Source organism: Gavia stellata, chromosome Z, assembly GCF_030936135.1.
Source record: "Gavia stellata isolate bGavSte3 chromosome Z, bGavSte3.hap2, whole genome shotgun sequence".
Classification (NCBI taxonomy): domain Eukaryota; kingdom Metazoa; phylum Chordata; class Aves; order Gaviiformes; family Gaviidae; genus Gavia; species Gavia stellata.
This window is the reverse complement of record NC_082637.1, coordinates 68,366,079-68,387,865: the sequence shown is the minus strand read 5'-3', so window position 1 is coordinate 68,387,865 and position 21,787 is coordinate 68,366,079. Positions and strand designations below refer to the sequence as shown.

General features: G+C 41.0%; 1 protein-coding gene across 6 annotated transcripts in view; it reads left to right on the top strand.

Moving 5' to 3' along the window:
* The window catches only part of CSNK1G3 (casein kinase 1 gamma 3), a 70,391-nt gene that overhangs the window by 20,819 nt on the left and 27,785 nt on the right, over positions 1–21,787 (top strand). For all 6 annotated transcript variants that reach the window (XM_059834211.1, XM_059834210.1, XM_059834209.1 and 3 more), the window contains 2 exons: positions 14,887–15,035; positions 16,342–16,576. In XM_059834211.1, coding sequence (XP_059690194.1) covers positions 14,887–15,035; positions 16,342–16,576 — 384 coding nt within the window. The remainder of the gene's footprint in view (positions 1–14,886; positions 15,036–16,341; positions 16,577–21,787) is intronic.

Here is a 21,787-nt window from a genome sequence, read left to right as displayed (position 1 = left end):
TTCCTGGGAAGCAGGGCTTCAGTAGGGGTAGTGGTTGCTCCGGAAGGCACATGTCATAAATAACAAGTGCTCCCCACTTCCTTCTTCCTTTAGTTTTGATTGCTGAGCGGACATCATATGGTATGGAATATCCTTTTGGTCAGTTTGGGTCAGCTGTCCTGGCTGTGTCGCCTCCCAATCTCTTGCCTGCCCTTGTAAAACTCGCTCTTTGTCAGTTCAGTTCAGGCCATTCCTGCTACATTACTTCCTACAACATACAACTCACATCACAGATTATTTTTCCCCAAGGTTAAATTTTCTTGAGGCATACACTGGGTCTCCCCATCCTTCTGCATTACCCACCACATACACCCAGGTCCTTGAGCGAAGACAATCCCATGAATAGGTTTGCCTTTTCCCATGGGAGGAGCAATCTGCACCGCCTTCCCCAGCTGCTTGCCTATATGCACTTTGGGGACCTCATCTCCTCCCACAGTATGTAGGGGTTTTGTTTGGGCAGGACCAGGATGGTTAGCAGATCCTCTGGTGTTAACGACTCAAGTGGCTTCTGCTGAATTTGTATCCCGGTGCTTCCATGCCCCAGTGCCCAATGCTCTCAACATAGTCTTTAACAGTCCATTACATCTCTCAGTCTTTCCAGAGGCTTGTGGGTGATAGGGCATGTGATACACCCACTCAATGCTGTGTTTCTTTGCCCAAGAGTTTATAAGGTTATTTTGGAAATGAGTCCTAGTGTTTCGGGCAGTACATGGTTTACAGGGTGTGTTTCTAGCCAACCAGTAGTTGCTTCCACCATGGTGAGTATGTAGTGCTTGCCTTGGTGTGTTCATGGCAGTGGTCCAATATAGTCAATTTGCCAGGCCTCGCCATATCAAAAACCCAGCCACCGCCCTCTGTTCCAGGGAGATTTTACTCATGTGGATCGCTTGATTGCAGCACATGTTTCCTATTCATGAGTGACCTGTCTGATGGCCTCCATGGTCAAGCCCACTCCTCAATCACAAGCCCATCTGTATGTTGCATCTCTTCTTAGATGTCCCGATGTTTTGTGGGCCCATTGAGTTACAAGTAGCTCACCCTTACGCTCCCAGTCCAGGTCCACTTGAGCTACTTCAATTTTGGCAGCCTTGTCTACCTGTTCATTGTTTTGGTGTTCTTCAGTGGTGTGGCTTTTGGGCGTGTGAGCATGTACATGACATACCTTTAGAGCCATGTTTTCTACCTGGGCAGTGATATCCTGCTACAATGCAGCAGCCCAGATGTTTACCCCTGTGCTGCCAACTGGTCTTCTTCCACTGCTGTAGCCACCCCACAGGGCATTAGCCACCATCCAGGAGTCAGTATAGAGTACTGGCCACTTTTCTCATTCAGCAATCTCTAGGCCTAGTTGGATGGCTTCTGCAAACTGACTTGACTCACCTTCTCCTTCAGTGGCCTCAATGACTTGTTGTGTGGGACTCCACACAACAGCTTTCCACTTCCGATGGTTTCCTACCGCACAGGATCCATCAGCAAGCAAAACATAACGCCTTTCATCTTCTGATAACTCATTATATGGTGGTGCCTCTCGGCTCCTCTTGGGCACAAACCACCATTGGCAATGCTCCCAAATCTCTGCCTTCTGGCCAGTACATGATCTCTTCCAGGACGTTTGGGTTTCCCCAGTCGAGCTCGTTGCGTGATCAACGCTCTCCACTTACTCCATGTGGCACTGATTGCGTGATGTACAGAGGTGATGTTTAGGGTGTGTGTTGATTGTATAGAGCTCAACGATTGTGAAGACAAAGTTGAGTGCTTATGGGTAAGGATGATGGGGAAGGCAAACAAGGCAGATATCCTGCTGGGTGTCTGTTATAGACCACCCAAACAGGATGAAGAGGCGGACGAAGCATTCTACAAGCGACTGCCAGAAGTCTCACAATTGCAAGCCCTTGTTCTTGTGGGGGACTTCAACTTACCGGACGTCTGCTGGAAGTATAACACAGCAGAGAGGAAACAGTCCCGGAGGTTCCTGGAGTGTGTGTAGGCTAACTTCCTGACACAGCTGGTAAGGGAGCCTAGCAGGGGAGGTGCCCCACTTGATCTGCTGTTTACAAACAGAGAAGGACTGGTGGGAGAAGTGATGGTCAGAGGCCGTCTTGGGCTTAGTGACCATGAAATGATAGAGTTCTCAATTCTTGGCGAAGTAAGGCGGGGGGTCAGCAATACCACTACCATGGACTTCCGGAGGGCAGACTTTGGCCTGTTCAGGACAGTGGTTGAGAGGGTCCCTTGGGAGACAGTCCTGAAGAGCAAAGGGGTCCAGGAAGGCTGGACCTTCTTCAAGAAGGAAATCTTAAAGGCGCGGGAGCAGGCAGTCCCCATGTGCCATAAGAAGAGCCGGTGGGGAAGACGACTGGCCTGGCTGAACTGGGAGCTTTTGCTGGGACTCAGGGAGAAAAAGGAGAGTTTATCACCTTTGGAAGAAGGGGCAGGCAACTGAAGAAGAGTACAAGGACCTGGTTAGGTCATGCAGACAGGGAATTAGAAACGCAAAAGCCCAGCTAGAGCTCCATCTGGCCACGGTCGTAAGGGATAACAAAAATTTTTTTTACAAATACATTAACAACAAAAAGAGAGCCAAGGAGAAACTCCATCCTTTACTGGACATGGGAGGGAATATCATCACCAAGGATGAGGAAAAGGCTGAGGTACTTAATGCCTTCTTTGCCTCAGTCTTTAATAGCCAGACCAGGTATCCTCAGGGAATCCAGTTCCCTGAGCTGGAAGAAAAGGGTGGAGATCAAAATAAACTCCCCATGATCCAGGAGGAAGCAGTTAACGACCTGCTATGCCACCTGGACACTCACAAGTCTATGGGGCCTGATGGCATCCACCCAAGGGTGCTGAGGGAGCTGGCGGAGGAGCTTGCCAAGCCACTCTCCATCATTTATCAACAGTCCTGGTTAACAGGGGAGGTCCCAGATGACTGGAGGCTTTCCAACGTGACGCCCATCTACAAGAAGGGCCGGAAGGAGGATCCGGGGAACTACAGGCCTGTCAGCCTGACCTTGGTGCTGGGGAAGACTATGGAGAGGTTCATCTTGAGGGCGCTCACAGGGCACGTGCAGGACAACCAAGGGATCAGGCCCAGCCAGCACGGGTTCATGAAGGGCAGGTCCTGCTTGACCAACCTGATCTCCTTCTATGACCAGGTGACCCGCCTAGTGGGTGAGGGAAAGGCTGTGGATGTTGTCTACCTGGACTTCAGCAAAGCCTTCGACACCATCTCCCACAGTATTCTCCTGGAGAAGCTGGCGTCTTGTAGCTTAGGCATGTGCACTCTTCGCTGGGTAAAAAACTGGCTGGACGGCTGAGCCCAGAGAGTCGTGGTGAATGGAGTCAAATCCAGTTGGCATCCGGTCACAAGCGGTGTCCCCCAGGGCTCAGTTTTGGGGCTGGTCTTGTTTAATATCTTTATTGGTGTTCTGGATGAGGGATTGAGTGCTCCTTCAGTACGTTTGCAAACGACACCAGGTTGGGAGGGAGTGTTGATCTGCTTGAGGGTAGGAAGGCTCTGCAGAGGGATCTGGACAGGCTGGATGGATGGGCCCAGGCCAACTGTATGAGGTTCAACAAGGCCAAGTGCCGGGTCCTGCACTTTGGCCACAACAACCCCATGCAACGCTACAGGCTTGGGGAAGAGTGGCTGGAAATCTGCGCTGCAGAAAAGGACGTGGGGGTGTTGATTGACAGCCGGCTGAAGATGAGCCAGCAGTGTGCCCAGGTGGCCAAGAAGGCCAACGGCATCCTGGCCTGTATCAGAAATGGTGTGGCCAGCAGGACGAGGGAGGTGATTGTGCCCCTGTACTTGGCGCTGGTGCGGCGGCACCTCAAATCCTGTGTTCAGTTTTGGGCCCCTCACTACAAGAAGGACATTGAGGTGCTGGAGCGTGTCCAGAGAAGGGCGACGAAGCTGGTGAGGGGTCTGGAGCACAAGTCTTATGAGGAGTGGCTGTAGGAACTGGGGTTGTTCAGCCTGGAGAAGAGGAGGCTGAGGGGAGACCTTATCGCTCTCTACAACTACCTGAAAGGGGGTTGCAGAGAGGTGGGTGTTGGTCTCTTCTCCCAAGTGACTAGCGACAGGACAAGAGGAAATGGCCTCAAGTTGCACCAGGGGAGATTTAGGCTGGATATTAGGAAAAATGTCTTTACTGAGAGAGTGGTGAGACACTGGAATAAGCTGCCCAGGGTGGTGGAGTCACCCTCTCTGGAGGTGTTCAATGAACGTGTGGACGTGGCATTGCGGGACATGGTTTAATGGGCATGCTGGTGTTGGGCTGATGGTTGGACTTGATGATCTTACAGGTCTTTTCCAACCTTAGTGATTCTGTGATCCAGTGTAGTATGGACAATCACGGTGCCAAGAGGTGTGTTTCTATACTAACAACTTCTGAAACAGCTCAAACCCCCTCATATGCTGCTAATATCTCTTTTTCTGTCACGGTGTTGTGGGCTTCTGTGCCTTGATACCCCTGGCTCCAAAATGGTCGACCTTGGGTTTCTCCTGATGTTTTTTGCCAGAGGCTCAAGGTGAGACCATGCTCCCTCGCTGCTGTGTAGAGTACATTTTGCACATCTGGTCCTGTCTGAATAGGCCCAAGAGCCACTGCATGAGCTATGTACTGTTTGATCTGCTCAAAGGCTTGCTGTTGCTCAAGGCCCCACTCAGAATAGTTCTTCTTTTGGGTTACTCAATAGAGAGGGCTCACAAGCTGACTGTAACCTGGAATATGTATTCTCCAGAAAGCTTGTGTTTCCTTCTTGTTAGCTGGTGGCGTCATAGTTACTGTCTTGTTGACCACTTCCATAGGCACATGATGGCATCCATCCTGCCAATTTGTTCCCAAAAACTGAATCTCCTGTGCAGGTCCCTTGACCCTGCTTTTCTTTATGGTGAAACCAGCTTCCAGAAGAATCTGAATTAATTCTTTTTCCCTTCTCAACACTTCTTCTGCCTTGTTGTCCCACATGATGATATCATGGATATATTGTAGATATTCAGGGGCATCACCCTTTCCCAGTGCAGTTTGTATTAATCCATGACAAATGGTAGGGCTGTGCTTCCAGCCCTGGGGCAGTGGATTGTAGGTGTATTGGACACCCCTTCATGTGAAAGCAAAGTGTGGCCTGCATTCTGCTACCAAAGGAACTGAGAAAAATGTGTTGGCAATGTCAATTGTAGCATACCACTTGGCTGTGTTTGACTCCAGTTCATATTGGAGCTCAAACATGTCTGTTACAGCAGCACTCAGTGGTGACGTCACTCCGTTCAGGCCACGATAGTCTACTGTTAACCTCCACCCTCCTTTAGACTTTTGCACTGGCCATATGGGACTATTAAGAAGTTAGTGAGTCTTGCTGATCACTCCTTGACTCTCCAGTTGATGAATCAGCTCATGAATGGGAGCCAGGGAATCTTGGTTTGTGCGATATTGCTGTTGGTGCACTGTCCTGGTAGCAATTGGCACCTGCTGCTTTTCAGCTCGCAGCAGTCCCACAACGAAGGGATCTTCCAAGAGGCCAGGCAGGGTAGATATCTGTTGGATCTTCTCTGTGTTCACAGTGGCTACACCAAAAGCCCATTGGTACCCCTTTGGGTCCTTGAAGTACCTCTCCTGAGGCAGTCTATGCCAAGGATACAAGGGGTCTCTGAGCCAGTCTCAATGGGGTGCTTTTCCCGCTTGTCTCCTGTTAAGGTCACCTCAGCCTCCAATACAGACAATTCTTGGCATCCCCTTGACACTCCAGACATTTAGATGGGTTCTGTGCCCCTATACCCTGATGGAACCAGTGTACACTGTGCACCAGGGTCTACCAAAGTCTTATACTTCTGTGCGTCTGATGTGCCAGGCCATCGAATCCACACAGTCCAGTATACCCGGTCATCCCTTTCCTCTTCCTGGCAGAAGGCAGGGACCCTCTATTCCTGTTCCTCGTCAGAGTATTCACTGTCTGACCCTTGCTGTGCCAGACCAGAAGTCCCCTCACCAGGATCAAGGGAGGTGATCTCAGTCCTTCTATGTCTGGGAGATCGCTGATTGCCTTCTTGTGCCTCTGCACCAACTACACTGACAGCCTTTTTGGGTGGCCTGTTCTTAACAGCTGTCTTCCTTCTCGGTTCATGTACACGGGCTTCCAGCATAAAGGTGGGTTCACCATCTGTCGTGTTAAAAGGCATGCAGTTTCGAAATTTGTCAGAGTCCCAGGACGTCCACTGATTTGTTTATCAGAGCCCCAGCGAAAGGACTTGCACTAAGCAGATGCACAAAAATCGGAATTAGTTATTTTATTGAAAGCGACAGAAACAGATTCGAGATTGCTGTTGATAAATTCACTAACTACAATAGTGCTACTAATTGAGGTTAATATTGCTAGCAAACTTGATACTGATACAAGAACCCAGGGATAACTTTCACCCAGAGGGTGAGAGGCGCAGCGCTTACCCAGAGAGGCGTCCCTGCCTGGGGTGGAGGAAGAGAATGCAGCCCATCAACTGGTCTGTCAGGTATTGAGGTTCTTCTCTCCCACTTTAACAATCATTTTCTCCATCTTTTATCCCCAAAAGTACGAGGTTCCCCCCCCCATATGTGATGTGTAGCATGATTTGGGTGGAGAGATGAGTGCTATAGTCATATATGTTTAGCGTGATCTCTATAATCTTCATTAGCATATGCAGGGTGTGAGTTGTAATACGTATTCCACTGGTCATGAGGCAAAGGTCAGTTATCGGCCACGAAGCCTTTTGAAGACTCCTGTTATTTTGCTGTCTTTGCTGACCACAAGCAGGGCTGTCCTGTCTCCACAGGGCCCCCTCCTTATCTGCACCCTGTGTTAGCCAGGCGAGTCTCCACTCCCCCAGGTCGCACAAGAGATAGCAAGGGCAGTCTTAATGGTTCTTGGTTCCACCTCATTATCCAAATTCCACACCATCCCACTTCCTCATGTCCTCCCCGTCACGCAGGAGAAGCCAGAGTGTGCCACGTGGCACGCGCCTGGGGCTCCCTTTCCCTCTGACTGGGGCAGGAGAGGACTGATTTCTTGACAGCCGAGGCACTGCCCCCTGGGGATGAGAAGGCCCAGAGATTTTCTTCAAAGTTTTGGAGCTGAGAAGACACTCTCTCCACAGTTGGCGTATCCATGTCCGGGCAATACATAGCTGCCAAGCTGTTAGCATATGACACTGGAGCACTTTTAATCACCTTCCTCCCCATGGCCCACGTGCACAGAACATCCTGTGGATCTTTGGAGACCTCATCATCATCCAGATCGTTGTAAATGACTTCCAGCTAATTCTCTCAGGTACTGGATGCCTTTGTCTGCAGTAGTCCACTTTCCTGGGGAGTTGACAAGATCTTTGCCCTCACACTTGAGAGGAGATGTCTCCAGAGACTGCGAATTGCCGCCTCTTTTCCAATTCCTCTCTCAATTCCCTGGTTTCTAGCAAGGGATTGCAGCTGTTGGGCTTCCGTACCTTCCAGTTGCTGACTGTCAGCCCCATTATCCCAGCATCGGAGCAACCAGGCAGCAATCCACTTGCCTGGCTGGTGGCTGTAATCTTTCCGCATGTCTCTAAGTTCTGATGAGGTCAGGGACTGGGTAGTTGCCACTTCCTGTCTGAATTCTGTCATTCCTTCCTCCAATTTCCTTGTTGAAAGACTGGCTTCTTGATCAAACCTTTCCTCTTCTTCCTCCTCCCTTACTAATCGATGATATGGACCCATTGTTCTCCTTGTCAACTCTTTCTTTTTTACCACTGGGGCAATTACTGTAGTTGTTGTTGTTTGGGTCCCTATCTCAACCATGGTGTCCTCAGATGCAGTTTGGGTCTCTGTCTCAACCACAGTCCTGTGAGAGTACTGAACTGTGGCTCGATAGGCACATGTCAGGCCCCAGTACAGTGCTAGAAGCTGCTGGTTTTCTTTGGGATAGGCAAGGTACCCTTCTATCAGGTGGCGTGTCAGTTTGCCAGGGTTGCTTGCCTGTTCAGGTGTAAAGTCCCAGGTTATGGGAGGTGATAACCATCCTAGGAATCTGCCCAGATCCTTCCTCACACCCTGCCACGCAGGGACCCGGCCACTTCAGGGCACATTTCAGTATTGCTTTACCCAAAAGTTGCCTTCTCTTACGTCAGGACGAGAACAGATTCCACAAAACCCATAATATGCCAACAGTATTAATTATTAGTATTAAACAGCTCACATAAGGGTGAACAAGGACCTTGGAGCCTGCGTAATAAAACCATCCACATCAGCCCTGGGTAGGGAAAGGGAGATGTATTCCCTCATCTTCTCAGCAAGATAGCTGCTCCAGCACAGCAAGGCCATCAATGCCAGGGCAAAGCACACAGCCATTGTTTGTACTAGCATGTTCCCAAGTTCCTTCATCCTCCGCACAAAATAGCTCCCCCAGCACAGTAAGGCCATTAATGTCAGAGCAAAGCATGTAGCCATTATTTGTATAAGCATGTTCCCAAGCTCAGCAAAATAAAGAGATAAGCAGTGCAACCGCCAAACTCCGTGACCCACACAGGAGCTTGCCACTTAATAGCTACTACAGCTATAGCACACTTAACACAAAACTGCTGTTGTCGAGCCCCACGTTGAGCACCAAAAAAGGACTGTGGTGGGTTGACCTTGGCTGGATGCCAGGTGCCACCAAGCCACTCTATCACTCACCTCCTCAGCAGGACACAGAGGGAGAAAATAAGAAAAAAACTCGTGGGTCAAGATAAAGGCAGTTTAATACAGCAAAAGCAAAGGCTGCATGTGGAAGCAAGGGAAAACAAAAGATTTATTCTCTCCTTCCCATCAGCAGGTGATGTCCGGCCACTTCCTGGGAAGCAGGGCTTCAGCAGGGGTAGCGGTTGCTCTGGAAGACAGATGTCATAAATAACAAGTGCTCCCCACTTCCTTCTTCCTTTAGTTTTGATTGCTGAGCGGACATCATATGGTATGGAATATCCTTTTGGTCAGTTTGGGTCAGCTGTCCTGGCTGTGTCCCCTCCCAATCTCTTGCCCCCCCCAGCCTACTGGTGAGGGGGGAATGTTGGAGAGACAGCATGGATGCTGTGTGAGCACTGCTCAGCCGTAGCCAAAACACTGGTGTGTGATCAACACCTTTCTAGCTCCCACTACAAAGCACAGCACTATGAGGGCTGCTGTGGGGCAAGTAAACTCTGTCTCAGCCAGACCCAATACACTTACTGATGTATACAGCTGCGGAAAAAATTGCTAACTAGATGACATGTGCCCGTTATTTGATATTTTGATGATGATTTTGATGTTATTTTGATACACAACTTTTATCACAGCATGATAATTTATACAGAATACTTAATGCAGTTTTCCTGATCTGATAAACACAAGGTGGTAGTCTTCTGTAGTTAGCTTTTCAAGAAATTCTTCTTGAAAATAAGCTCATACAAGGAGTAGGAGAAGTGTCAGCTCTGCTGTTTTCTTGTTTGCTTGCACTAGCATTAGTAGCACTATCTTCAGTGTGTGCTTTCTTTGTAGGAATTGTTTTAAGCCACTTCTCCGTTTTGTGAGAGGTAGTTTAGTGAAAACTAGACAATATAATCCATAAATCCATTTAACTGGGCACATGTAAACTGCAATAAGCCAGAAGGGAGTGAATAAATGAGTACACTACTGTCATCATCTCCGTGTTCCCAGTCTTCTGCCAGGATCTCTCCTGTGTATACCATATGTGACACAACCATCTGACTGAGTGAGGGCTCCAGTGTCAAGCAGTGCATTTAATATTAGCAAATTAGTAAAGCTTAGTTTCTTATTTTTAGATAAAAAATAAACATAAGTTCTCATACTTTTTTCCAGCACCCCAGTGGATAGTCTTGCGCACTTTTTTGCATGTGCGCGCTCTATTTTGGAGGCCACTGGTATACAGCAGCAATGTTTTAGGTGGCTAATGAAAATTAACTTTTCTAGAAAAAGAAAGTGGAATCCAATCAGTATTCAAGCAGTGAATTTCCAAGTCAAGACTTTCTTGATTTTTGCTGTGAGCAAAATGGGATTGAAAGTTGTATAGGTTTAAAATGGATTTACAATGTTATGACAGGGCAGTCACATAAAGCATTGGAGATGGCTTTACTAAATTGAGTCCATTCAAATGAAAGTGTTTTACTTGTGAGAGATTATAAATATCTAGGGATAAGCAGATGTGACTTATATCTGAAAGTAAGGGTACTGTATTCAGAGTTGTAAACCTAGAAAATAATTAGATGTTTTAGTGTTAAAAGTAATTTAGTGCGAGTATGTGATACTCTTTTTGGCCATAGGTAAGTTTCTTCATTGGCAGAAGAACAGGAAGTTACTTGTAACTTTATAGTGACATTAGTGTGACAAGCATTGAATTCTGCACATAATTTGAGGGGGTACTTCTTTTTAAAAAAGATTTTTGAGAATGGGGCAGAAGATCTGTCAAGCTAATAGAAAGGGTTGAATAGCAATCAAAGTATATTACTGAGAAAGATACTTACGAACACTGACTTCTTTAATTTCACAAAAAGAAGACTGGAATGTGTCTTACAAGTTCACAGTATTTCCTTCTTATATTCTTACACCAAAGGGCTTCGGTGGTTGAAGGCAGACTAATTCAAAACGGAGATAAAATACATGCTTTTAATTGGTAATAAGTGTTGGAATATCCTGTCAACAAAAGGGTGAATTTTTCATTTCCTAGAAATGGAAGTTTCTTTGTTTTTCTAACTTACCCTATTTTTCTTAAAGATTTATATAAAAGAGCTTATCTTTATGTTTCTATTGTGGGGAAAAAAAACCCCAGATACTCTTTATTAGTAACATGTTACTTTCTGACTTTTCTGGAGATCTAGAGACATGAAGAAATAACGCAAATAATGGAATGATGTCAGCTTATTGTTTTTAAGCAAAGGTAGTAAGACTATTTAGATTAAAAAACAAAACAAAACCCCAAACTTCTAGTACTTTGAACTGTTAATATGAAATAATTTTATAAACATAGGGAATTTTAGACGTAATACTCCATATCTGCCTTGCAGAAGTTAGTAACAACATGTTAAACACAATTTTAGGGTATTCTGGAGTTTTTGTCTCATCAGAAGGTCAGGTGTTGTAGGTAGAATAAGTACTATTCTTGCCATGTTAAATAAAATGAAATTGATTACAGCTGAAACACTTAACTCCCTGCCTTGGATGTATACTTAACAGGAGTTGCTGTGGTGCTTTCATGGTATGATGTGGTAGAATGAAATGTTAAAGGGTGTTTTTGACATCTCCTATAAACACACTTCTGAAATCGGCAATTCGGCCTACAAAACTGACAATGTCACAAATTCCTTTCTACAAATGTTCCCTCTTTTACTAGCATGTAGTCATACAAATGAGTTCTAGAAATCTAGACAAAGCCCCAAAGTCTTCTGCCTTCTGTATTTTTGAAGTGTGTTAAATATTTTAAAATGTTGTACAGAGACACAGAGCAGATGCAGTGCTAATAGAGGAGACTATCTTCTCTTGAGAATATTTTGGAGTTAATGTCTTTAAATGTGCAGATATAAGAACAGAGATTCTCAGAATGTGTCTCAGGGCATTTGGAAGAAAGTGGTGCTCACTATTCCAAATTCCCAGTGCTTTTCTTTCTCTTTATATGCTCAGGTGGCTTGGGGTTTTTTTTGACCCATGTTTCTGTACATCTGTTGGATAACTTAATTTGCTGCTGCAGATACATTCACATTTCCATGTGTAATTCCACTGTACCAGAAAGTGAAGGCGGAAAACTTGAACTCTAGAGTTATGATATAACCTTATGTGTACGAGTATCTTTTCTGATCCATTATCTGATAATTAGGGATAATATTTTTAAAATTAAAAGCACTATCTTGTACCATGTTGTGATGTAGTGTGCAGTGTGGTCTATGGTCCTTCATTAGTAGCAGTAAGCTGCTTGTGAAGTCTTTCTGAAATGGGTATGATTATGCATATTTAAAAAATAAATTGAAGCTCTGGTCATCAGAAAATTGAAGAGTTAAACTGGATTTTTAGCGGTTTACTTGACGGAAAACAGTTTAGTGAAAATACTCTTAAAAAATTCTGCATTCATTTTCTTTTAGTTTTGCTAAAACAGTAAGTTTGTTTCTTTTTTTCCCCAAAGCTGTAGTGGACACAATTACAAATCTGTGCCCTGAGTGTAAGTAGCACTGTAGTAAGGTGTGAAAAACTTGAGACTTGATGTACCTCAGAAAACACCCGGAGTTAGGGATGTTTCCATTTTTAAACTCACATTTGATCTACAGAGAAGGTAGGTGGAATCCAGTATTTCGTTAGGGTATTCTGAAAATAGGTTTTTTAGTTCTGTATAGTATAGTATTGTAACAATGGACACCATAGAAAAAACTCACATGAAAGGAAAAATACGTTTTCAGAGTCTTGACTATTTAGAGTAAACGAGACACAGAGGATACATACTGAAGAGCAAAAAAAAATCCGGAATAACTAGCTTCCTTAAGTGAACAAAATTTATTCTGCTGAATGAGGAAGAGGTCCTGCGCATATGAGGAAGTGCAAGATGAATAGAGGCAGTGATAGAAAGTTATTTTTAATTATTTAGTCATGCAATGGGTATGTACAAAAAGGCAGAAATAAAATTCGCTCATAAGGCTTTAAATACTGATATTTTCAAACTTCCAGATTGCCTGGCTTCTTAAGGCAGGTGTTTATATAAAGCTATGAAGTCCAGAAGTGCAGAATATTTTTGTATTAATTTTTGGAATATATGTGCTGTTCGTTGTATTGATAAAGTTTATGAGTATATATGAAGATAGAACGTGGTGTTATTGCTAGTGTAATTGTAAATGCAGTACTTGAGAATATTAAAGAACACTTCCAGTCTTTTGATGCCTGCATTTATTTTGTCAAATACTCTTTCAGGAAGCACTTTCTATTGAAGTGGGTGATCTTATGTGCACTGCTGATTTAAACTGAAAGTTGGTTATGTCTCTACTAAAGGTTTAGATACCTTTAACTGATTTGTTAAACATATTTAACTGATTCTTCTGCTGTGCCAGAAGAAGCCTTGTTACATGGATGTGCTTATTATGCTTCTGTTCAGGGAAAAGAAGAGAAGCAATTTTTTCAGGTAGCATGTAGTTTTGCTAGTCTAAGCTGTGCATATCAGGACACCTTTGTTCAATGATTGCAGTAATAGACTAGATGCTAAGGGAATCTTCTCAGTGCAATGCATGTGACTTTTAGCCCCAGTTTTCAAGATATTTATGGCCTCAGCTGTCTGAGGAAACGTGTACTCAAAGTATGTTCCTGCCAGGGTTTCTGGAATGCTGCCATAGAAAACTCAACAAAAACAGATCTTTTGACACAATAGTATAGTCTTTGTTTTTTGTAGTTTTTATGAACAGGAAATTAACATATTATTCAAGTGTTTTGTGTTGGAGAATATAACACTTAGTTTACATCAGAAAAAATGTTAGACTTAGAAATAAGGTATCAGAGTGACAGTTCATATTTTAGACTCCATACAAGATTTGAAAACAAATGTAGCTTTAACACTAGATTTGCCTTTTGCCCTCTTAGGTAGGTAGATGTATTTTATATCTGTTTACGAAGTGTTTAAGAAATTGTTACCTGAACATACAGTGGGATATTTGTGTTCCCATATATTGTGTTTTGGAAATGATGTATGTTTTGTTCTGAAATTAATTTTTATTTTAATAATTTTCTAAGGAAAAAAAAGCACCACTAAAACTTAAATTTTGTGTTTGTTAGTATAAATTTTTTAATGTGAAATTCTGTTTTATTCAAAGATCTTTTTCTTCTAAATAATTTTATCTATTTGACAGTAAGAATAGAATTCAATGGATTCTTTCAACTTTCAAAAACATCAGTTTTTGAAAGAATTTAGAAGTTAAGAGTGGTGTCTGGTGTGATACTTCAGAAGTGAAATCAGGGTGAATATTTATCATAGGTTTCCCTTGAGACTTCTAAAAATTCCCTTTGTCATCTGTAATGTAATCTTATGATTACATTAAAAATATCCCTGCCCTTCATATGGTTTGAATTAATAAAACTCAATCTACCATACATTTTACTAGAAATCTAGATTAAAAAAACCCCAAACTTTGACTCTGTGGTGTTTCTATTTTTAATGGACTAACTCATTTAAGAAAAAAGTTTTCTTTTATGCACTATCTAAACAGAAACCAAAACTAATGGAGGAAAAGAAGGTGGGAGAAGCCTTCCATTGCAAATCTAAGTAAAAAATGCATGTATTTTGAAAAAATTAATATTACCAAGTGATGTCTATAACAATTTGTCATCTATGGTATTTTTATTTTGATGATGCATCTAAAACTTCACTTAATGTCTCATTAAACTTGAGGATTCATTAATCTCCTTTGGATTTTTAAGTGATTTTTATAGATAATAAGGTGGTTCTATTCCTGAATGTAGGTTTGCCGTAGCCTTAAAAGTTTATTTTAAATGCCTATTTTTTGAAAAGGAGCATATTTAAACCTCTCCTCATACCTTTTTAAAATCCTGTTTCCAGTTTACTGTTACAAAACCTAACAGATAGGTTCTGATTTTCATTTTTTATTAAAAGCTTTAAATCTTTCACAAGTCAAACTTGTAATATTCATAAAATATTTAAGGTAACTGGTGCTACCTTCATTACTCTTGTTGTATCTTTTACCTGTTGTTTTTACCAGGTTTTATTGTTGCTTTTGTGTGAAAAATGTATTTTTAACTTCAGATCAACTTGAAATCAGTAGGAATTTTATTGGTATGTTCATTAATCTTATTTAACCCCTTATAATTACTTTCTATCTTCATTTTACAGATGGAATACCTCAGGTTTACTATTTTGGCCCATGTGGCAAATATAATGCTATGGTGCTAGAACTACTTGGACCTAGTCTGGAAGATTTATTTGATGTGTGTGGTAGGACATTTTCTCTTAAAACCGTTCTTATGATAGCCATACAGTTGGTAAGTAGAATAGATGTTAATTTGAGTGTTCATTAAAATAACTAAGTCAATCTTCAGTGGATTAAATACTTACTTCACTTAAGAGATTTGCACTTCCCATGTTTTAAATTGGTGGTGGTGGCTTCTGAAGAGCCTGGGGTACAGTTTTGTCAGGAAGACTGTCTTATGTCTCTTTCATTTACTTTGTTCTAGTTTTTCATGAATTACTGCATGAATGTAGTTTCTTTGTGTCTTCTGAGTTCTCATAATCACAACCTGAAATAATGAATTTTAGTCTGACATAATTAAAAAGAAAACCTTCATGAAATAAAAATAATTTTATCCATGGAAGCAGTTGGATGATGGGACTCCTAAATAGCATAAGTATTTTTCCTGGACATTCTTGGGAAGAAAGCAAGCAAAGAAACAAAATCCCCACAAACCCTTCCAGAAATACTAAAATAGCACAAAATTATTCAATGAAGTATTTTTTCCTTTTTTTGAAGATTTCCTGGTTTGTTTCTCACCTGAGTGTGAATGGAAGTAGAAAGAGAGAGAAAGAGAAATACAGCTTTGCATGTTTACCTTGATACAATGTGTTTTAAATAAGTCCTTATGAAATATTGATACTGAACCTCTATTTCCCTAAATAGGTAGTGATATTTTTACTCATGAAGTGTAAAAATAGCCATTTAAAACATGACTGTAATTGGATAATGAGCCTGCAACTATAGACGTACAGACATATTCAGCTTATTTACAGCCAAAATGACAAAGTTCATTTTTTAAAATGCTCAAATCATCACAGATCCAAAGTTCATCTTTATTTAATACTTGCTGTTCCATTCTGAATATATAAATTTTGTTCGAAAGCGATACAGCTGGAGTGGAGGCTACATGCATATTGGTGAACTTCCAGTGCTTCTCTCATTTATACCTTTAATATGTGATAGATCTTCATAGAACTTTGCTGCTCGCTGCTTGATGACATAATTTCTGGTTATAATTTTAATGTATACAAAACATAGTTGGTGCCAGCTGTTCTTAAAGAAGACAACTTCTGTTATATACTGATTCATGTGTAATATCCAGTGTGAAAGTTTCCAATACATGATGTGGTGTATCTACTTGGGATTGTGTACGAATTTCATTGACTTCAACTTGGAGATATCTTGTTAAGAGCAATAGCCCTTTGGTTTTAAGGCAATAGAAGGGGTGATTTCCTCTAAATATAAAGTCAATGTGGGATACTTAGCTTCTACCACATTTTAATGTGGCAACCTGAAGCTTAAACTAAACTTTCTGTCATTTTTTCCTTTTATTAAAGATTTCTCGTATGGAGTATGTCCATTCAAAGAACTTGATATACAGAGATGTAAAACCTGAGAACTTCTTAATAGGACGACCTGGAAACAAAACCCAGCAAATTATTCATATTATAGATTTTGGTTTGGCAAAAGAATATGTAGATCCAGAAACAAAGAAGCACATACCATACCGAGAACACAAGAGCCTTACAGGAACAGCTAGATACATGAGTATAAATACACATTTAGGAAAAGGTACGTGTGCTTTTTAAGTGCAGAAACAAGAATTCAACAGCTGTCACTTGTCTGAAATTGTCTTGTTTTCAGGCTGTGATTTTTCACAGTCCGTAGTCATTAAGAATTGAAAGTTTTCTGTACTGTGCAAAATTATAGTTTGTTCTTATGGAAATCCTATTTATGGGGATAAGGTTCTTTGGGTCTCTAATCATCATGATCATGTCTCAGCAAAATATTATGTTGGTTTTGTTACATATCCATAAAAGAAAGATGAGGTGTATCTTTTTGTATCGTAACAGCTTCACATTAAAAGTATACTATGGTGGGGTGGGCAGGAAGTAGATATGCTTATCAAAGATACCAAAGTGAGTAGATTGCAACAACACAGGTTTTCAATGCTGTCTTGTGAGTTTTTTGATCCCTTTGAAGGGCACCATGTAGTGGAATGAAAGTAGCTTATATTTGATGCTGATTTCTTGATTGTATTTTTAATGCTTATACTGTTAATGAGGCTTTGTCAGAGCAGTTAAAGGTTATGCTAGTGTTGTAAATATGATGAGGTAAAGAAATGGCAGGATATATAGAGACAGGTAAGTTGTTATTATTGAATGAATAAGATCAGCTGGAAAAAGGTGCATGAGCACTCGCAGTGGTGTCTGTTTATTCCAGTTACATAGAGGTTTTCTAGTGAAAACTTGTTTGATGCCTTTGAGTTTGTGGAAAGCAGTTGCATATAACTGCATGCTAATCACTAATTAGGTTGCTCTTTGAATTGGTCATAAAAAATGTTGCACAATACTTATGGCTCAAAGGTACTTCATGTTAATATGGCAAATGAGAAACCATTCACATTTTCCAGATAGTAATAAGGTGTTTTATCAATAAAATCAGACCATAGTAGCTTTTGGTTAGCAGCTATAGCTGATGAAATTATGTTAACATGTAGAATCATAGATTCATTTAGGTTGAAAAAGACCTTTAAGATCTTTGAGTTCAGCCGTAAACCTAGTTAATCGCTAAACTGTGTCCCTAAGCGCCATGTCTATATGGCTTTTAAATACCTCCAGGGATGGTGACTCAACCATTTCCTTGGGCAGTCTGTTCCAGTGCTTGATAACCCTTTCGGTGAAGAAATTTTTCCTAATAATCCAACCTGGTGCAGCTTGAGGCCATTTCCTCTTGTCCTATCACTTGTTACTTGGGAGAAGAGACTGATTACCCACTTGGCTACAATGTCCTTTCAGGTAGTTGTAGAAAGTGGTAAGGTCTCCCCTCAGCCTCCTTTTCTCCAGGCTAAACGACCCCAGTTCCCTCAGCTGGCCCTCATAAGGCTTGTTCTCTAGACCCTTCACCAGCTTCTTTGCTGTTCTTTGGACACGCTCCGGCACCTCAAATGTAGTTCAATTTAATGTATTTTTTTATAATAAAATCGTAGCAGGTTTCCTTTAAAGGCATGTGTGTTTAGCTGTTACCTAATCAGTATGAGGCTTTTCTGTATATTTCTGCTTTTCTCTTGGTGCCTGCCTTAGTCTCAAAATAAATGGGGATGAAAGACCTGTCTAACTTTCTTGACTACTAAACTGGCTTTAGATATGCCTTTTCTATGAAAACGTAGAGAAGGTATATGTACAATTAGTGCTTAGTGCATTCCCTGGCAAATGTAGGATCTGTGTTTACAAAACATAATTCAGCAGCACTTCAGGATAGCAAACATGCAGCATCTCCAGGCAAGGTAAAGAATGTGGAGCTTTTCAAATTAAACAAAACCTGCACATCTTCAAAACAGATAGGAGGAAGACTTAAGCAGGTACATTTAAATGATGATGAAAAGGAAATGTTTTTCTATCTTGACATTTCAAAACGGGGTTGATTTCACATGGCCAAACATTACTTTGTAATTTAAAATCAGTTTTGCATTGTGCTTCACCTGACTTGCATCTCTGCATCCTCTGGCTTCTTTGTTTCTTCACAAGCAAAGCTGAAGGATTTAATTTCACGATGTGCAAGCAATTCTGCCATTCATTCCAGATTTTGGCATGAGTTGATCTTACTTTCTCCATGCAGATTCCTAAAACAACCTCAAATTTCTCCATTAAGTAGAAGAAGAAAGCACGTGTAACTATGGCTATGTTACGTATCCATATGTAAGATTAACAGTGGTTAATATAAGGTCCCCAGATTATTAGAAGCATATGCTCAGAAATCACTGAATTGGACAATTGCTAAAAGTCAATCCCAGTTATTTGGTAAGTTATATTTCGGTACTGTACACCTAAATTTAAATAACTTTTTACATATTTACACACTACATTTTTTTTAGGGAAATGGAAAAAGTGCTGTTTAATGTGTAACTCTCTTGCCTTTGTATCTTATACCTGATTTTGGAGGCAGCCTTTTGAGTTGCTTTTGAAATCTCGTTGGCAATCCCACGTCCTGGAAACATCTTCACAGGGTGTCTACCTTCCTTATATGCATGCTTTATATGCAAGCTCTGAAAATAAGACAAAGTAATAGTTTCTTCCCTTTTTAAACGTGGGAGATTGGGCTCTTGTGCCTGTCTTTTCAGTTTTTTGGAATTGCTACTGTAGAAAGTATAGAATTAATTGAAGTAAGTAAAGGTATTTGAGATAGTTTCTGCTAAATACATGAAGCACTAGTGTAAATCTTTGTACTTCTACATCAGGAATGTACAAATTTCAACTGTATTGTTTGTCAAAGAAGCTTATTTAATATCTAGAATATAACCAAGTCTTGGGGAAAGCAGTTGAGACTCTTGGCTCTGTGGGCATCCTGGAATACAGCTTGCTTGGCTAAGCTTAGTAAGTGGGTTTCTATGTAACAGAGCAGCTGTGAAACATTTACCCAGTAGTAGTTGAACAGATGAAATGAAACAGGTGAGAAAAGCCTTCCTTCTGCTGGCAAGTTGAGTCTTGGTAGTTCGAGGGAAATTTTTTTGGTTAACATTCTTACAAACTTCCTTCTGTGATATAAACAAATTCTGGAAGCATTCTTCCTTCAAAGAAGCAATTTGTGAACAAGGTTGACATGAACAAAAGAGCTGAGGAGTAGAAGGGCCTAAGTTTTGAACTCCAACTTAAGTACTTAAATAGCCCTGGTTTCCATATTTAGATTCCAAGACTTTCTGTCCTTCTTCAGAACTTTTTCGATACCCAAAGTATATCAGTGTCTTCATATACTTTTCTACTCAGCTCTTCACTGATGAGCAAGATTTTTCTTAAGCAAAAATAATCTTTATAGAATAGTATGAATAGTGATTCCTTTGAAAGATATACTAATGTGCACTTTTGCATAATTAGTGTCTGCAAAGCAATCTACAGAGTTAAAAATGCAAATTACAGTATTTGTAGTTCATATCTTTAAAATTGTTTATTGGTATTCATGCTAAATAGTTTATTCTCTCTGTTTAAGTAGAATACAGTGATAAAAAGTTTAAGATTTTCAAGGTTTTTAATAAATTAATGAAAGTAAATTTTACAAGAAATTGTGTAGCAGTTTACTGTAGGTTCCGCATTAAAACATATAGCTTGCAGTGCAATAGCAGATGAAAAGTTGGGCCACTGAAGGTGGTGCTTACTTGTAGAAGCAGAGTGATGGTTGGTAGTAGTTGTCATGGAAAGGAAGACCAAATGGATAATGAAAAAAATTGTGAACAACTACAGATTTCAGCATTAGATATTAAAGCTAACAAACTTTTCAGTTTATTGAAATCTAAACTGCACTAAAAACCTGTCATGGTTCAGGAGTTGATTCACAAAGTGTTCAGTTACCCTATCATAGGGCTGCAATTTCAGGGTGTAAGGGGAAGGCCAAACTCAGTGTCAGCCATCTGATATTCGTCTTCCACACTCAGTGACCAATAGCCTCTGAAGATCGATTTTGTTAGATACTGGCTACTTCAGAGCCAACAGCTATCTTTGCTTTCAACTGTCTGCCTACATGTTTTCATGTGGATGAGGGAAAGGAAAGGGAGGAATCTCTCATTATTTCAACTGATATTTCAGAGCCTTAGGATATTACCCTCGTTTTGTGCATCTTCAACTGATGCACAATGTCTCCAAATTAGAAGGTACTGGTTATGTATGGACAATTTAAATACCAGCATCCCTATTTGCCATAGCATCATAGCCACAGTGGTTCCTTTCCTCATTACAGAAGTGTCTGGTGATCCTTAGCAAGTAAAGAAAGATTCCAGTAGTGGACTTCTAATTGCAGAATGGTTGAGGTTGGCAGGGACCTCTGGAGGTCATCTTGTTCAACCTCCCTGCTCAAGCAGGGCCACCTAGAGCTGGTTGTCCAGGACTGTGTCCAGATGGCTTTTGAGTATCTCCAAAGAGGGATACTCCACAACTTCTTTGGGCAACCTGTGCCAGTAGTAATACATGTTCCTGTAGTACATACAGACTAGAGAACTTTCCCTACTTTCTCACCGCATTAAGTTGATACAGTTTTAGTAGTTGCAGTTGGAAGTTTGTCAGATGGATAAAAGGTTTATTTTTTAACTTTTTTATTTAATATTTATTAAGGGTAATGGTCGTGAGCTTAAACTAATATTTTTTTCTTCTTACTGTTTTACAGTTGTGCAAAAACATGAGTCCTTTTCCAATTAAATTTATTTTCACAATGGTATTGAAATCATATCTGAGAACTAGCTTACTAGAACACATTTTGGCCTTTCCCCCACGTTAGAAATGAAATGCAGTATGCCAGCTTTATTTAATCAGTTCCTTTAGTGTTTGAAAATGGAAGGAGAATCCTATCTTTATGATGCAGCAATACTTACTAGTGTGCTACAATATTTTCTAGTTATGACCACAATGATGGCAAATCTGTCATGACTCCAAGTCTTATCATAGATGTCAGTGGGTTTTGAAATTCTTGGTAAGAATCAGTGTCTTAATTGAAACAGTATAATAGCATATTCCAGGTAATGTAAATATAATACAAGACCTCCCACCCCACTTACCCATCCAAAAATGCATTGTATATGAAGCTGGCCTTAATTCTGTATGCATTCCCATAGTAAAAGGATGTGTAAGAAGTAATTGAACCATTGTAAGCTTATCATGTTTGATAGATTTATTATTGTTCACCACATAAAGACTGAAACTGGATTGTTGTTAAGCCATATTAGAGCCAAAGAGCTTTAAGATTAGATTAAATGATTTTTCATTTAAAGAATAATAGTATAAGTCCTAGTATTCCCTGATA